Raw genomic sequence first — 14092 nt, forward strand, 5'->3', positions numbered from 1 at the left:
GTTGATAACCCTACCTCCTGCTCCATTGGTTGTTGATAACCCTACCTCCTGCTCCACTGGTTGTTGATAACCCTACCTCCTGCTCCATTGGTTGTTGATAACCCTACCTCCTGGTCCACTGGTTGTTGATAACCCTACCTCCTGCTCCACTGGTTGTTGATAACCCTACCTCCTGGTCCACTGGTTGTTGATAACCCTACCTCCTGCTCCATTGGTTGTTGATAACCCTACCTCCTGCTCCACTGGTTGTTGATAACCCTACCTCCTGCTCCACTGGTTGTTGATAACCCTACCTCCTGCTCCATTGGTTGTTGATAACCCTACTTCCTGCTCCATTGGTTGTTGATAACCCTACCTCCTGCTCCACTGGTTGTTGATAACCCTACCTCCTGCTCCATTGGTTGTTGATAACCCTACTTCCTGCTCCACTGGTTGTTGATAACCCTACCTCCTGCTCCATTGGTTGTTGATAACCCTACTTCCTGCTCCATTGGTTGTTGATAACCCTACCTCCTGCTCCATTGGTTGTTGATAACCCTACTTCCTGCTCCACTGGTTGTTGATAACCCTACCTCCTGCTCCTGAGATTGACAATAACCCTGCCGCCTGCTCCTCTAGCCTATGAAAACCCCTAGCTGCCTTACCCTCTTCCTTTGATCGTTGATGAGAAAAGATGTTTGTTAAGCCAATTACTTTTTTACTTTACTAATTATTGTAAATTATTGTAATTTTTTAGATAGTTGAGGTAAAAAGAGTTCTCTTTCATCTATTGAAAGTGTCATAAAATTAAGGATGAAGACCCATATAAGAGCTTCTTCTTTTGTTACTCTATATATTTCTATTCTGCTTCATATCACACATATATAGTCTAACACTTATAACACTTATCTGTTACTCATCATATACAGTATTACTCATCTCGCTTCTTTTTTAGCTGTACCCCCACTCTTTTTGCTGATCTCATTTGCCTCTTCTGAGTTTTGATTCTTCCTTTGGCAGAGTCAAGGCGAGAGGAGATGCTGGGGACATATAAGAAATTCCTTTTCACTCGTCACCCTCTGGACCGTCTTATCTCTGCATACAGGGATAAGCTAGAGAATTACGACACAGAGAGTAACTTTGACTTCCACAAATATGTTGGCCAAGAGGTGGAGAGGATGGTGAGAGGCAAGGTGAGAGGTTGAGAAGACACATTATTATAGACACATAAGATCCATTATATATATATAAAATGCTGAACTGTAATGTCAATCCTGACCTTAAAAGCTTCCTTGAAGGTTGTAACAGAACCTGTGAGCACCACATCAGAAACAAATACCTTTTTGATATTCCAAGAGTACGACTTAATCAAACTTGAAATGCTTTACAAATCAAGGGACCCAGAATGTGGAATGACCTTCCCAATCCTGTTAAAGACTGTACCTCTCCCAACCAGTTTAAGTTAAAAACTAAGCACTACCTAATTAACTCCCTAGAACCTACCTTACCCTTAAAATGTCAACCCATGTCTGCTATTTTTAAACAATGCTGTTTGTCAACCAAATTGTATTTTTTATAATTTTTCTGCCATGTTTCCCCTTTTTTATTTATATATGTTCTCAACACAAATTATACTTTAATCTCAATTAGTATTAAGTTTTAGTCTTTAGTGTTTTTCCTGCCCGAAACGCTTTGTGTCATAGTGGCTTTAGGCATTGGATCCCTTATCCACTGGAGCGCCCTACCAGTTACTCCTGCCTGTTTCTCTAGCTTATGCATCAACCTTTTATGGGGTACTGTGTCAAAGGCTTTCCGACAGTCCAAAAAAATGCAGTCCGCCCACCCTTCTCTTTCTTGTTTAATCTTTGTCACCTGATCGTAGAATTCTATCAATCCTGTAAGGCAAGATTTACCCTCCCTGAACCCATGTTGATGGGTTGTCACGAAGTCTCTTCTCTCCAGATGTGTTACTAGGTTTTTTCTCACAATCTTCTCCATCACCTTGCATGGTATACAAGTTAAGGACACTGGCCCTGTAGTTCAGTGCCTCTTGTCTGTCACCCTTTTTGTATATTGGTACTACATTAGCAGTCTTCCATATTTCTGGTAGGTCCCCCGTTTCCAGTGACCTACTATACACTATGGAGAGTGGTAGGCAAAGTGCTCCTGCACACTCTTTCAATACCCATGGCGAGATTCCATCCGGCCCAACAGCTGTGTGTGTGTGTGTGTGTGTGTGTATATTATATGTGTATTTATATATATATATATTATATATATATATATTATATATATATATTATATATATATATTATATATATATATTATATATATATATATATATATATATATATATATATATATATATATATATATATATATATATATATATATATATACAGTGGCCCCTCGACTTATGATTGCCACGACTTACGATAATTTCAAGTTACGGTGTGTAAATTTGATAGAAAAGTGCGTCTCGACTCACGATAGTGTCGTTGACTAACGATATTTGTTGGTACACGTTTGAGGTCAACCGAGCGCGTGGTTCCCGGTCACGTGGGCCAACCTGCCTCAGTTTACTAGAGCTGCCCGCTTAGTGACGATCACGCCTATTAGAAATTCCGTTTTTGTGGTGGTTTTTTGCTTTTTGAACATAAAACTGATTATTATATATCATGCCATGGGTCCCAAGAAAGTCAGTGGTAAGGTTCAACATACGAAAACACATGAAAGAATGACCATAGAGGAAAAACAAGAGATCATATGTAAACATGAAAATTATATTAGTGTTGTTGAACTAGCTAGGCAGCACAATAAATCTTCAGAAGAGGAGGAGGAGGCAGCGGCATTTGAGGATGTTTCTTCCTGATTAATTAAAAAAATGTGTGCAGTATGAGAAGGACTGCAAAGTTTTGCTGAAAAGAATCACCCCAGATAAAGCTGTAACAGCCTGTTGCATTGATCCTTTTAATGACAATCTGATGCCTCACTACAGACAAGTGTTGGAAAGAAGGGAAAAACAATCTTCAATGGAGCGATTTCTAGTGAGAAATCAAGCAGTGAGCCAGAAGCAGGTTCTAGTGGTATGCAAGCAAAACATGCCAGAGTGTGTACCCCAGAGAAGTCCTCGCTGCCTGATGTTATAATGGAAGGGGACTCCCCTTCCAAACAGTAACACCTTTCCTCCTTCCCCCTCCTCACCATCTTCCATATGCCATCAAGAGTCCTCCATAAAGGTAAGATAAACATATGTACTGTATTGTAGTTAGAGAAAAAAATTGTATTCAGTACAAAATGTATTTTTAAGTTAATATTTTTGAGGGTGTGGAACGGATTAATTCAATTCCCTTTATTTCTTATGGGAAAAATCATGTCGACTTAAGATATTTCGACTTATGATACATCTCTGGGAACGGATTACCATCATAAATCGAGGCATCACTGTATATACAGTATAATATAATAAATAAATAAATAAATAAATAAATAAATAAATAAAATATGACAAGTAATCTTACTAGTTGCCTCTAATTTATTTTACATTACTGTGCATAACTTCATTTTAATATTATTCAACCCTGCAGGTGAACTTTAATTAACATATGCACTCTATCAGATGACTTCTAATCATTATATATGCAACCCAGAAGATAACCTAATTAACATTATGTAATCTGGCAGGTGACAGGTCTGGGGCACAATGTGACCTTCCCGGAGTTCATTAGATGGGTGACGCCTCCCAATGGGACGTGGACAGTGGCACAGAAGAATGAACACTGGCGTCCCATGGTGGAACTGTGTGCCCCCTGTGCTGTCCAGGTGGGTAGTAGGGATGTGGGGAGGGATGGAAGGGGTAGTGGCAATTGGAAAAGGTGGTGGTGGGCGTTGATGATAATACTTACTGTAGGTGGTTAGTGCTGGTCAAACCTTACACACCTTGTCATCCATGCAGAAGGTATTCATTTGGTGCGGATGATGATGGGTGGGTGGGTGGATTTTCTAATAAATACTGTATGCTTGACTTAAAGCTCTCAGCTCTTGACCAAAATGAGTACCCAATAGGACCATCAGTTAACTTTCTGAAAATCTTTGACACTGTAAACCATAATAACCACGAGTCTTTGGGGATAAAATTTAAGAAGATGGTTATTATGATTAACAATGTCAAAAACTTTTTCAAAGGTCAATAAATAGACTTATCTGGTGTTAATTGTTTACATTTTACATGGTAATTGGTAATACCTCAGTGATGGGCACCAGTATGACTCTGTAAATGATGCTACTTATCCCACACTGCTAATTAATATTGGTGTTCCACAGGTTAGTTTTCCTGGTCCAATTCACTTTCTTAAATACATCAATGACCTGCCCAAATGCTATGCAACACCTTAACTCTTTGGTTGTGAATGTCGATGAATGTCAGTGAATTCATAACAACTACTTTACTGTTTTGATGCATCAAGTTACTTCCTTCAGAATTGGAATCTTGTTGTGTCTCGTACAGAGCCAACCCTGCATGTGAAATGAAACTGATGACAATTAGCAAATAGTCAAATAAGGTGCTTATATACTGTTCAGTTATTAATTAATTTAATTGGGGATAGGCCGTCTTAGTATATATGTACTTTACGCATATTTCAAAGTCCCCTAGGGTAGAACTACTGACCTTCTCCAGGATGCACTCCCACAACAGTTGACAAACTCCTGGGTACATATTTACAGCAAGGTGAACAGAGGCATTAGGTGAAAGGAAACATACCCACACATTTCTGTCCCACCCAGGATTCAAGCCTGGGATTCCAGATTGTGAGCTGAGAATAAACCAAATTCTATTCACCAAAACCCTCAGTTAGATGCTGGAGGGCAGTGGTTGGTAGTGGTTCTATATGCAATCCATCTTCATAATAAATCAATAATGTACACTAGTCATTCCCCCATTTATGAAACAAACTTTTGGTGACCAAACCACATATCAGATAAAGGAGAAATGACAATGTTTCAGTCCATCCTGGATCTTTATCATCTACAAATGAACTTTACTATTATTAAACAATATACAGGATGTTCTGTATGAGTATAGTGTTGTTTCATATACTGTATAATACTCTATATAATGTTCTATATGGGTGTACTCCTGTGTATCATGAAACACATTTTAACCAATTTCAGCACATTTCACAATTTAACAAGCATTTAATCTGTATGCTTATCAACATATGAACCTACACTGATCCACCTAATCTATTGATGCATATAGTCATTAGCTCATAGCATACAAATATGGAAGCACTAATTATGAGATATTTACCAAGATATCTCTGAAAACTATTCTATATGTATGGGGTAACATAAATGTTATGACCACAAAATGGAGGATTATTCTGGCATACACAACAATTAACATTATCTGTACTAACAGTACAGTACTGTATTTATATAAAAGGTAATCCCACTATTATTTCCTCCTGATAACCTGAGACTTGTCTTTGCAGTATGATGCTATAGGAAGGTATGAGAACCTACAGCAGGAGATGAATGCTACTCTTTACTGGCTGGGGGCTGAGGAGTTCTCAGAGAGATTTCCTCCACCAGACCGACCCTTCCATGCAGCTGAATTTCGCCAGGAGTACCTGAAACATCTCGCTTCTGGGGACAAGCTACGCTTCCTCAGGACATATCTCCTCGACTTTCTCCTCTTTGGATATGATATGCCTTAACATGATAGCCTTTTTTTTTGTCATAACTTGATCTCAGAGTTTCCTGTGCGTGGTCTAAAACTACAGTAGTCATCATCTTTTTTGTCAAGGGTAGTCGCTACAGTTCATCATCATTTTACTTCCAGTGATGCATTTTTATCCCACTGCAAAATTCTCCTTTCCTGCAGATACAAAGTTAACTCGATTCTTATACACGTGAACGTACACCCCCAATTTCAACTTCCCTGTTAAACTAAACAAGCTCGATCCCCCCCCCCATATGAATAGATTTTGTGATAATACGGTATGACCACATACTTGTTCAAAGTTAGCAACTCGTGATATGACTGTTTCATGTCTTAATAAGTTCACATTATTACCTTTTGTTTTACCATGACATGTCATTAATATGTCAGGTCATTATCATATTTTGGCCTTGACATAATGAGACTATCTACTTTGTTAATATGATCAAAGACTGTAAATTGGTGATATAACTAGTGATCATCTTTTCTCTTCCACCCGTAAACACTACATTGTCATATTAACTTTCTCAAGGAATACTGACGGCATTTTTCCCTCTAACTCAGGCTTTAACATTTTTGCCTCTCATGAAATGCAATAACTTTTTATACACTGCATGATATTTGAATTATGGAAGTAAATGAATGGAATACGTAACAGTTTGGCTTGTGTCTTGAAGTTCGGTTACGTGCAGAAGGTTGAGCGAATGTGAACCCAAACAAACATTGAAACATGAAGTAAAACATTTAGTCTTTAGGAGATGATAGAATGTACCTTAATCAAACTATGGTACATACATTTTAACCTTACTGTTGGAAAATGCAATAACCAGCTAAAATCGATTGTTAATATATTAATTTCAATTTTTTAATTAGATAATTAGTAATTCATAATTTTTGATCTGCAATATGGATATAATCGTGTCTTTTACTTTATTTTTGCTTTTCCCTGAGGTTACATTTCAAGCTCTTTCTGTGCAGTGTGCTCTCTACACAGTATAGTCAAAAACAAGCTGTCAGTATTCTTGGCTTCATTCTTTTGCATTGTAAAGTTATAAAAAAGAAAGATTTTAATAGAGGGATTTAAAGAGACTTCAGAATTTATTGCTATTCAGTCTTATAGTATTGGAGGACATGGAAAATATAGAAAATATTTAAATTGTATATTTATATGCTTGTTTATTCATATGTAGAAGAGAGAGATCACCATAAAATGACCCACTGGACTATATTATACAGGGGAGTTTGATGTAAAGCCAGAATGTTTCTTTAGACCTACTTCCCTCTCCCATGTCTGAGTCAGTGGTAGAATCAGAATGATGCATTATGCCCATTACCCTCTACAGTGTCAGTGGCCACCCTGGAACAATGTGTATGTATTCCTTCGGCTGGAATGATGATCAAGGCATGGTTACCATCGTAGTGATCATGGGAATCACAGGTCCATAACAATAAATGTTAAAGACTGACGATGTCTGAACTATCAACGTAGATGTAGGAGTATTAAAGACAGTATTTCAACATATTTAGCAGCTCAATTACTTTTAAAATGAAATGTACAACAACGCACAATATTTATTAATTAGCTTTATGAAATAGTATTTAGCTAGCCGTCAAAAATCCTAAATCACCTTCGTTGCAACACTGTTTATTAAGAGAAGTGCTTGACTTGAAACTCTTGACATTAATTGTGGTTGTCCGTCATCCTCAACAAGGTAGATAACAATTTGCCTTCCCTGTCTCTCTTAAGAGATAAAACATTAGTTTTTTTAATACTGTATATGAAAAATATTGAGAGAATGCCATTTATACTCTGATAAGTACTGTACCATACTTAGGCTACTTAATTACCAGAATGCAAATGGATTTTTTAAAATATGCCTCATATATTATAAAATTCATTATTTAATGTCTCTAGTGGAGATTGAAAAACAGCAAGGCAAATTGATCTCTGCCCTGTTTAGGATGAAAGTGAGGAGAGGTTTGGCTTACTCTATCTTATGCATCATGTATGTGAACTTACACAATGCCCCCCTTGGATATCTACAGCACTTTCACTGTAATAATAGATTGCTAATAATGAACAAAATATTATGAACTAATGCTTATTTTAGCAATTAAGCTTAATAATATGATGACTGGTTAAAATCAAGTTCCGGTTAGTGCTCCTTGACCCAACAGTTCCCTGCCCATTGCTACAGAGCATATTTTAAAGTCCTGACCTCAAAATAACAGTTGCACTAAATAATGAAGGTATGAATATTGGTCTCTAAATGTTGCAGAAATCTAGCACTGGTCATTCAGGCTCAGTGCCATGAACATTACCATAAAGAAACAATAAGGCTCCAATTTCAAAATGCCTCTCCTTTATGCACTTAATTTAGGTCATGTTATATCAGTACATCTCACACAATGTGCTCAACTTGTATAACTTGCACATTAAAATGACAAAGATTTATGGGCTATTCATGCCCGTGCCACCTCTTATGTGGCTTAATCTTCATCAATCAACACAAAGATGCACCTTCGTGGTCCAGTCCAGAAAACATTTAGTTGTCAAGTACCAAATTTTCTGATATGAGTATTTTAACCCTTGGGCAGTGGCTATAGAAAATTGGTCATTCTTGCCTATGCACAAAAAATTAAAAAATGTCAATAAAGTATTTTTCATTATAGAATTATTAATTTGTATGCAAAATGTAAGAAAAACATGGAAAAAGTGAATATTTAAATTTTTACTGGGTGGAAGTGCTCTGAATGATTGTGCAGTTCCTGTGGTCTGACGTCTCATCACATGATGCCCGACTTTGCTGACACTGAGGTATGCGAGACACAAGGCCCGTGTTCTCCTCGAATGTTGCACTGATTGTTTATCACTTGCTTTTCTTTATTCACAAAATTATAAAAGTTGAATAATTTGATAAATCACATAATGCTTGATAATGTTTCAACTGATGATTGGTTTACCTGGTATACTTCATTATAGCTATATAGAGTAACAAAAAGCATATAAACATAATATACAGAGTGTTGGGCTCTGGGACATGACATATTACCTAATTGGCACTATATGGGCGAGCGTAATTGAAACAAAGGCATAAGCCACCAGTGTGCCACCCAAAGTTGACAGCAGATTGACAGTATGCCACCCACAGGTGACAATAGACTGCTAGTATGCCACCCACAGGTGACAACAGACTGCTAGTACTGTAGATGTAAAGCATGATAATGGTTCACTGGATGACTTAGTTTACCTGGTATACCTCATTACAACCACACAGAGTTGTGAAAACCATATGAACATCATTGGTTTACATATGCTGTAATTATGATGGAATTTTATACAATAACTGCATTCACCTAGAAACATTCAAATTCAAATTCAAATGTTTATTTAGGTAAAGTACATACATACAAGGTGTGATACAAATATTGATGAATTTATAGATAGAGCTAGTACACACAATGCTTAAAGCCACTATTACGCAAAGTGTTTCAGGCAGGAAAAACACTAAAGACTAAAACTTAATACTAATTGAGATTAAAGTATAAAATGTGTTGAGAAAATATAAAAATAAAAAATTGGGGAGAACATGGCAGAAAAACAGCAAAAATACAATTTGGTCGACAAACAGCATTGTTTAAAAAAATAATAGACATGGGTTGACATTATAGGGGAAAGGTAGGTTACAGGGAGTTAATTAGGTAGTGCTTAGTTTTTATCTTAAACTGGTTGAGAGAGGTACAGTCTTTAACATGATTGGGAAGGTCATTCCACATTCTGGGTCCTTTGATTTGTAGAGCATTTCTAGTTTGATTAAGTCGTACTCTTGGAAAATCAAAAAGGGGTGATACTTTCATGACGATAACCACATTCACATTGTAATGCAACCATCCAACCAATGTGGCATCCTAACACTGAGTGACACTCAATGTCACTCAATGACATTGAGTGTCATTGTCGCAGAGTTCTTGGTGCTTATTGGGGACCACAAGCCAGAACCTGCCCCCCTCAGAGAGGCGCAGGGAACAATGGCCCATGAACACCTTACATTTAAAGTTTTATCATCTTGCCAGCAACCAGGGAATGCACCAAGAAAGGTAGGCGAATCAAAACAAACCACTGCATGGCTTAACAAAAGACCTTAGCCAACTAAATGTCCAAAGGAACTCAACCAAACATAAAACAAACAACCAAAACTTCATCAAACCAGCCCCCCACTAGTTAACTCCACCTCCACCCTTGCTGGGGGAAAGGCAGGTGCTGGCCCAGCCCTATACTGATCTGTTCTAGAATGATGCAAAACTGCTGACTGGAGAATGGGAAGGTGTCAGGGAGCCTTTCAGAACTCACTCGGAAACTAGCATTTCATTACAATCAATGCTGGTTTTCTGTGGGGAGCTCCGTTGACTCCCTAAACCTACTTACCCACAGAACAAGGAAAACAGGGATGTACCAGGGAGGTGATAGCACCACAGGTATCAACTCGAAGGTGAGACCAACACGAAAGACACCCCAGGCAACACAAGGCCATTGAGCAAGCAGGGATGGTGACAATACTAAGTTGCCAAGACCCAGGTTACCCAACAAAACCCTTGAGCCCAAAATCGCCCAAGATATGATTGAAAATAGTCGGCAGATCAGCATACACATGAAAATCATTAGCACGAGGGTAGTCTGCAGGCTGGCTAGACCAAACGACACTAGGGATGACATGCTTACACACGAACCGTGGAACAGGAACCCAGGAAACTGGAATAACCCACAAAGCGCCCACAGAAGCAGAACTGGTGGCACAAAGGTAGTGGCGGAAAACCACCAGACAAAGCATGCTAGGAAACCCCAGCTGAACCAAGCAAGCATCGACAACCAAAGGACCAATGCATCAAATAAATTTGATGCATTTTGCTGAAACAAAAACTGGTTGCTTCAGTTCATATTTTATATATATATATATTTATATATATATATATATATATATATATATATATATATATATATATATATATATATATATATATATATATATATATATATACATATACATATACATATATATATATATATATATATATATATATATATATATATATATATATGCGAACAAGCCTGAATGGTCCCCAGGACAATATGCAACTGAAAACTCACACCCCAGAAGTGACTCGAACCCATACTCCCAGAAGAAACGCAACTGGTATGTACAAGACGCCTTAATCCACTTGACCATCACGACCGGACAAAATGAGGTGATAGCCGAGGCTATTTGAACCACCCCACCGCCGGCACTCGGATAGTAATCTTGGGCATAGCATTTTACCAAATCACCTCATTCTTTGGGGCACATGTGAGGAACACAAATGCGAACAAGCCTGAATGGTCCCCAGGACAATATGCAACTGAAAACTCACACCCCAGAAGTGACTCGAACCCATACTCCCAGAAGAAACGCAACTGGTATGTACAAGACGCCTTAATCCACTTGACCATCACGACCGGACAAAATGAGGTGATAGCCGAGGCTATTTGAACCACCCCACCGCCGGCACTCGGATAGTAATCTTGGGCATAGCATTTTACCAAATCACCTCATTCTTTGGGGCACATGTGAGGAACACAAATGCGAACAAGCCTGAATGGTCCCCAGGACAATATGCAACTGAAAACTCACACCCCAGAAGTGACTCGAACCCATACTCCCAGAAGAAACGCAACTGGTATGTACAAGACGCCTTAATCCACTTGACCATCACGACCGGACAAAATGAGGTGATAGCCGAGGCTATTTGAACCACCCCACCGCCGGCACTCGGATAGTAATCTTGGGCATAGCATTTTACCAAATCACCTCATTCTTTGGGGCACATGTGAGGAACACAAATGCGAACAAGCCTGAATGGTCCCCAGGACAATATGCAACTGAAAACTCACACCCCAGAAGTGACTCGAACCCATACTCCCAGAAGAAACGCAACTGGTATGTACAAGACGCCTTAATCCACTTGACCATCACGACCGGACAAAATGAGGTGATAGCCGAGGCTATTTGAACCACCCCACCGCCGGCACTCGGATAGTAATCTTGGGCATAGCATTTTTCCAAATCACCTCATTCTTTGGGGCACATGTGAGGAACACAAATGCGAACAAGCCTGAATGGTCCCCAGGACAATATGCAACTGAAAACTCACACCCCAGAAGTGACTCGAACCCATACTCCCAGAAGAAACGCAACTGGTATGTACAAGACGCCTTAATCCACTTGACCATCACGACCGGACAAAATGAGGTGATAGCCGAGGCTATTTGAACCACCCCACCGCCGGCACTCGGATAGTAATCTTGGGCATAGCATTTTACCAAATCACCTCATTCTTTGGGGCACATGTGAGGAACACAAATGCGAACAAGCCTGAATGGTCCCCAGGACAATATGCAACTGAAAACTCACACCCCAGAAGTGACTCGAACCCATACTCCCAGAAGAAACGCAACTGGTATGTACAAGACGCCTTAATCCACTTGACCATCACGACCGGACAAAATGAGGTGATAGCCGAGGCTATTTGAACCACCCCACCGCCGGCACTCGGATAGTAATCTTGGGCATAGCATTTTACCAAATCACCTCATTCTTTGGGGCACATGTGAGGAACACAAATGCGAACAAGCCTGAATGGTCCCCAGGACAATATGCAACTGAAAACTCACACCCCAGAAGTGACTCGAACCCATACTCCCAGAAGAAACGCAACTGGTATGTACAAGACGCCTTAATCCACTTGACCATCACGACCGGACAAAATGAGGTGATAGCCGAGGCTATTTGAACCACCCCACCGCCGGCACTCGGATAGTAATCTTGGGCATAGCATTTTACCAAATCACCTCATTCTTTGGGGCACATGTGAGGAACACAAATGCGAACAAGCCTGAATGGTCCCCAGGACAATATGCAACTGAAAACTCACACCCCAGAAGTGACTCGAACCCATACTCCCAGAAGAAACGCAACTGGTATGTACAAGACGCCTTAATCCACTTGACCATCACGACCGGACAAAATGAGGTGATAGCCGAGGCTATTTGAACCACCCCACCGCCGGCACTCGGATAGTAATCTTGGGCATAGCATTTTACCAAATCACCTCATTCTTTGGGGCACATGTGAGGAACACAAATGCGAACAAGCCTGAATGGTCCCCATTCAGTTGCATATTGTCCTGGGGACCATTCAGGCTTGTTCGCATTTGTGTTCCTCACATGTGCCCCAAAGAATGAGGTGATTTGGTAAAATGCTATGCCCAAGATTACTATCCGAGTGCCGGCGGTGGGGTGGTTCAAATAGCCTCGGCTATCACCTCATTTTGTCCGGTCGTGATGGTCAAGTGGATTAAGGCGTCTTGTACATACCAGTTGCGTTTCTTCTGGGAGTATGGGTTCGAGTCACTTCTGGGGTGTGAGTTTTCAGTTGCATATTGTCCTGGGGACCATTCAGGCTTGTTCGCATTTGTGTTCCTCACATGTGCCCCAAAGAATGAGGTGATTTGGTAAAATGCTATGCCCAAGATTACTATCCGAGTGCCGGCGGTGGGGTGGTTCAAATAGCCTCGGCTATCACCTCATTTTGTCCGGTCGTGATGGTCAAGTGGATTAAGGCGTCTTGTACATACCAGTTGCGTTTCTTCTGGGAGTATGGGTTCGAGTCACTTCTGGGGTGTGAGTTTTCAGTTGCATATTGTCCTGGGGACCATTCAGGCTTGTTCGCATTTGTGTTCCTCACATGTGCCCCAAAGAATGAGGTGATTTGGTAAAATGCTATGCCCAAGATTACTATCCGAGTGCCGGCGGTGGGGTGGTTCAAATAGCCTCGGCTATCACCTCATTTTGTCCGGTCGTGATGGTCAAGTGGATTAAGGCGTCTTGTACATACCAGTTGCGTTTCTTCTGGGAGTATGGGTTCGAGTCACTTCTGGGGTGTGAGTTTTCAGTTGCATATTGTCCTGGGGACCATTCAGGCTTGTTCGCATTTGTGTTCCTCACATGTGCCCCAAAGAATGAGGTGATTTGGTAAAATGCTATGCCCAAGATTACTATCCGAGTGCCGGCGGTGGGGTGGTTCAAATAGCCTCGGCTATCACCTCATTTTGTCCGGTCGTGATGGTCAAGTGGATTAAGGCGTCTTGTACATACCAGTTGCGTTTCTTCTGGGAGTATGGGTTCGAGTCACTTCTGGGGTGTGAGTTTTCAGTTGCATATTGTCCTGGGGACCATTCAGGCTTGTTCGCATTTGTGTTCCTCACATGTGCCCCAAAGAATGAGGTGATTTGGTAAAATGCTATGCCCAAGATTACTATCCGAGTGCCGGCGGTGGGGTGGTTCAAATAGCCTCG

General features: G+C 40.2%; 1 protein-coding gene across 2 annotated transcripts in view; it reads left to right on the plus strand.

Annotated features, from left to right (window-relative positions):
• Positions 1-6935, plus strand: part of LOC123746769 (carbohydrate sulfotransferase 13) — a 40811-nt gene extending 33876 nt beyond the window's left edge. For both annotated transcript variants that reach the window (XM_069319620.1, XM_069319621.1), the window contains exons 7-9: positions 1000-1172; positions 3664-3801; positions 5475-6935. In XM_069319620.1, coding sequence (XP_069175721.1) covers positions 1000-1172; positions 3664-3801; positions 5475-5699 — 536 coding nt within the window. In that variant the 3' untranslated portion in view covers positions 5700-6935. The remainder of the gene's footprint in view (positions 1-999; positions 1173-3663; positions 3802-5474) is intronic.
• Positions 6936-14092: the final 7157 nt, after the last annotated feature.

This window comes from Procambarus clarkii, chromosome 93 (assembly GCF_040958095.1).
Source record: "Procambarus clarkii isolate CNS0578487 chromosome 93, FALCON_Pclarkii_2.0, whole genome shotgun sequence".
In the NCBI taxonomy this organism is placed as follows: Eukaryota; Metazoa; Arthropoda; class Malacostraca; order Decapoda; family Cambaridae; genus Procambarus; species Procambarus clarkii.